The sequence below is a fragment of the Chaetura pelagica genome, unplaced genomic scaffold, assembly GCF_000747805.2.
Source record: "Chaetura pelagica isolate M959 unplaced genomic scaffold, ChaPel_1.0 scaffold141, whole genome shotgun sequence".
NCBI classification, from domain to species: Eukaryota; Metazoa; Chordata; class Aves; order Apodiformes; family Apodidae; genus Chaetura; species Chaetura pelagica.
The window spans coordinates 1593258-1594947 of record NW_009952059.1 but is presented as its reverse complement, the minus strand read 5'-3'; the positions used below and the strand labels follow the sequence as shown (position 1 = coordinate 1594947).

The following is a 1690-nucleotide window of genomic DNA, read 5'->3' as shown; positions in this document are numbered from 1 at the left end:
CCTCCCCCCCAGCCCCGGAGGCGCCGGGCCCCTTGGATGCTGCTGAGATGGGGAAGGTGCTGTCCAAGATCTTCGGGAACAAGGAGATGCGGATCCTGATGCTGGGTCTGGACGCGGCCGGTAAAACCACCATCCTGTACAAACTGAAGCTGGGCCAGTCCGTTACCACCATCCCCACCGTGGGCTTCAACGTGGAGACGGTTACTTACAAAAACGTCAAGTTCAACGTGTGGGATGTGGGGGGCCAGGACAAGATCCGCCCCCTCTGGAGGCACTACTACACCGGCACGCAGGGGCTGATCTTTGTGGTGGACTGCGCCGATCGAGACCGCATCGACGAGGCCCGCCAGGAGCTGCACCGCATCATCAACGACCGGGAGATGCGGGACGCCATCATCCTCATCTTCGCCAACAAGCAGGACCTGCCCGATGCCATGAAACCCCACGAAATCCAGGAGAAACTGGGCCTGACCCGAATCAGGGATAGGAATTGGTACGTGCAGCCCTCCTGTGCTACTACAGGGGATGGACTCTATGAAGGGCTGACATGGTTAACGTCCAATTATAAATCCTAATGAGAGAATTAACTATTTAGTCTACAAAGAATTAAAGAAAAAAAAAAAACACAAAAACAACAAAACCACAGAAAAAAAAAATACCCCCATGGCTTCCCGGAAGAATGATTCTCTACTGAAAAGTAAAACAAAGGCATCCATAGGATTATGATCACCTTTCTCCATTTGCCACCCTTTCCTTCTGCACACTTGACTGGATTCCTGTTTTAACTCTCCTTGCTTGGCATTAGGATGCTCTAACCTCCCAGTGTGACACGAACACAAGCACTAGATGCTCTGGCAGACTTGCAGCCTTCCAGACTTCCAGCAAACAGGGGAAAGACACATTGTAGACTTGCTAAGTAACTTCTTTTTATTTCCTTTTTGTTTGGGTTGTGTTTTGGTTTTTTTTTTCCTTCTTCTCTTGATAGCCCTTAAGATGGTTTGATTGTTTCAGGGGATGGTTGGGGGAGGGGTACCATTTTCAGTGTATGCTTTCTGGTTCTCCTTTTTTTTTTTAATTATTATTATTATATTATTTTTTTTTTCCTTCTCTCACTTGCTGTAGATTGCTACTTTTTTGCATTCACCAAGAATATGTTGCTAGGTCTGTTTCATCTAGTAAACTGAAAATGATTGCTTAAAATCAAATTGCAGTCTGTCTTTTTATATTAAGGACTTGTGGTTGTGGTTTTTTTTGGTTGGTTTTTTTGTTCGGTTGGTTTGTTGTTTGGTTGGTTGGTTTGTTTCTTTTTAAAGTTCTGTTAATCTGTAACTAAATAGTGACTCTCAGCCTGTCTTCATATCTCAGACTAACACCCAGACGAGCCCCTGCCTGCAGTGGCAGGGCTGAGGACACCATTGTGACATGTTCAAAGTGCATCTCAGGCACAAAGTGCTCGCTCAGTCATGTAAGAACTGCTTTGAAATGTCAGCTGTGAAGTTCTGAACCATCCATCCTGCATGAGAAGGGATGCAAAGAAGTTCCCCATAACTACATAGCAACCATATAGCAAACTAAGACATGAATGATGTCAGAGTTCCAGGGGAGATGCTGTTCAGTTGTTGTTTTTTTTTACCTTGCATTGCAAACTTGAAAGGTGTTCAGCTGCAGTTCTTACTACTCGTGTCAATCC

General features: G+C 45.6%; 1 protein-coding gene across 2 annotated transcripts in view; it reads left to right on the top strand.

Moving 5' to 3' along the window:
- The window catches only part of ARF6 (ADP-ribosylation factor 6), a 9319-nt gene extending 8670 nt beyond the window's left edge, over window positions 1-649 (top strand). The window contains exon 2 of one of the 2 annotated variants that reach the window (XM_010004101.1): window positions 57-618. In XM_010004101.1, the coding sequence (XP_010002403.1) occupies window positions 57-575 (519 nt within the window). In that variant the 3' untranslated portion in view covers window positions 576-618. Of the gene's footprint in view, window positions 1-6 lie in introns of those variants that run through there. The other variant, XM_010004109.1, reaches the window with a different exon arrangement.
- The last annotated feature ends 1041 nt before the right edge of the window (window positions 650-1690 follow it).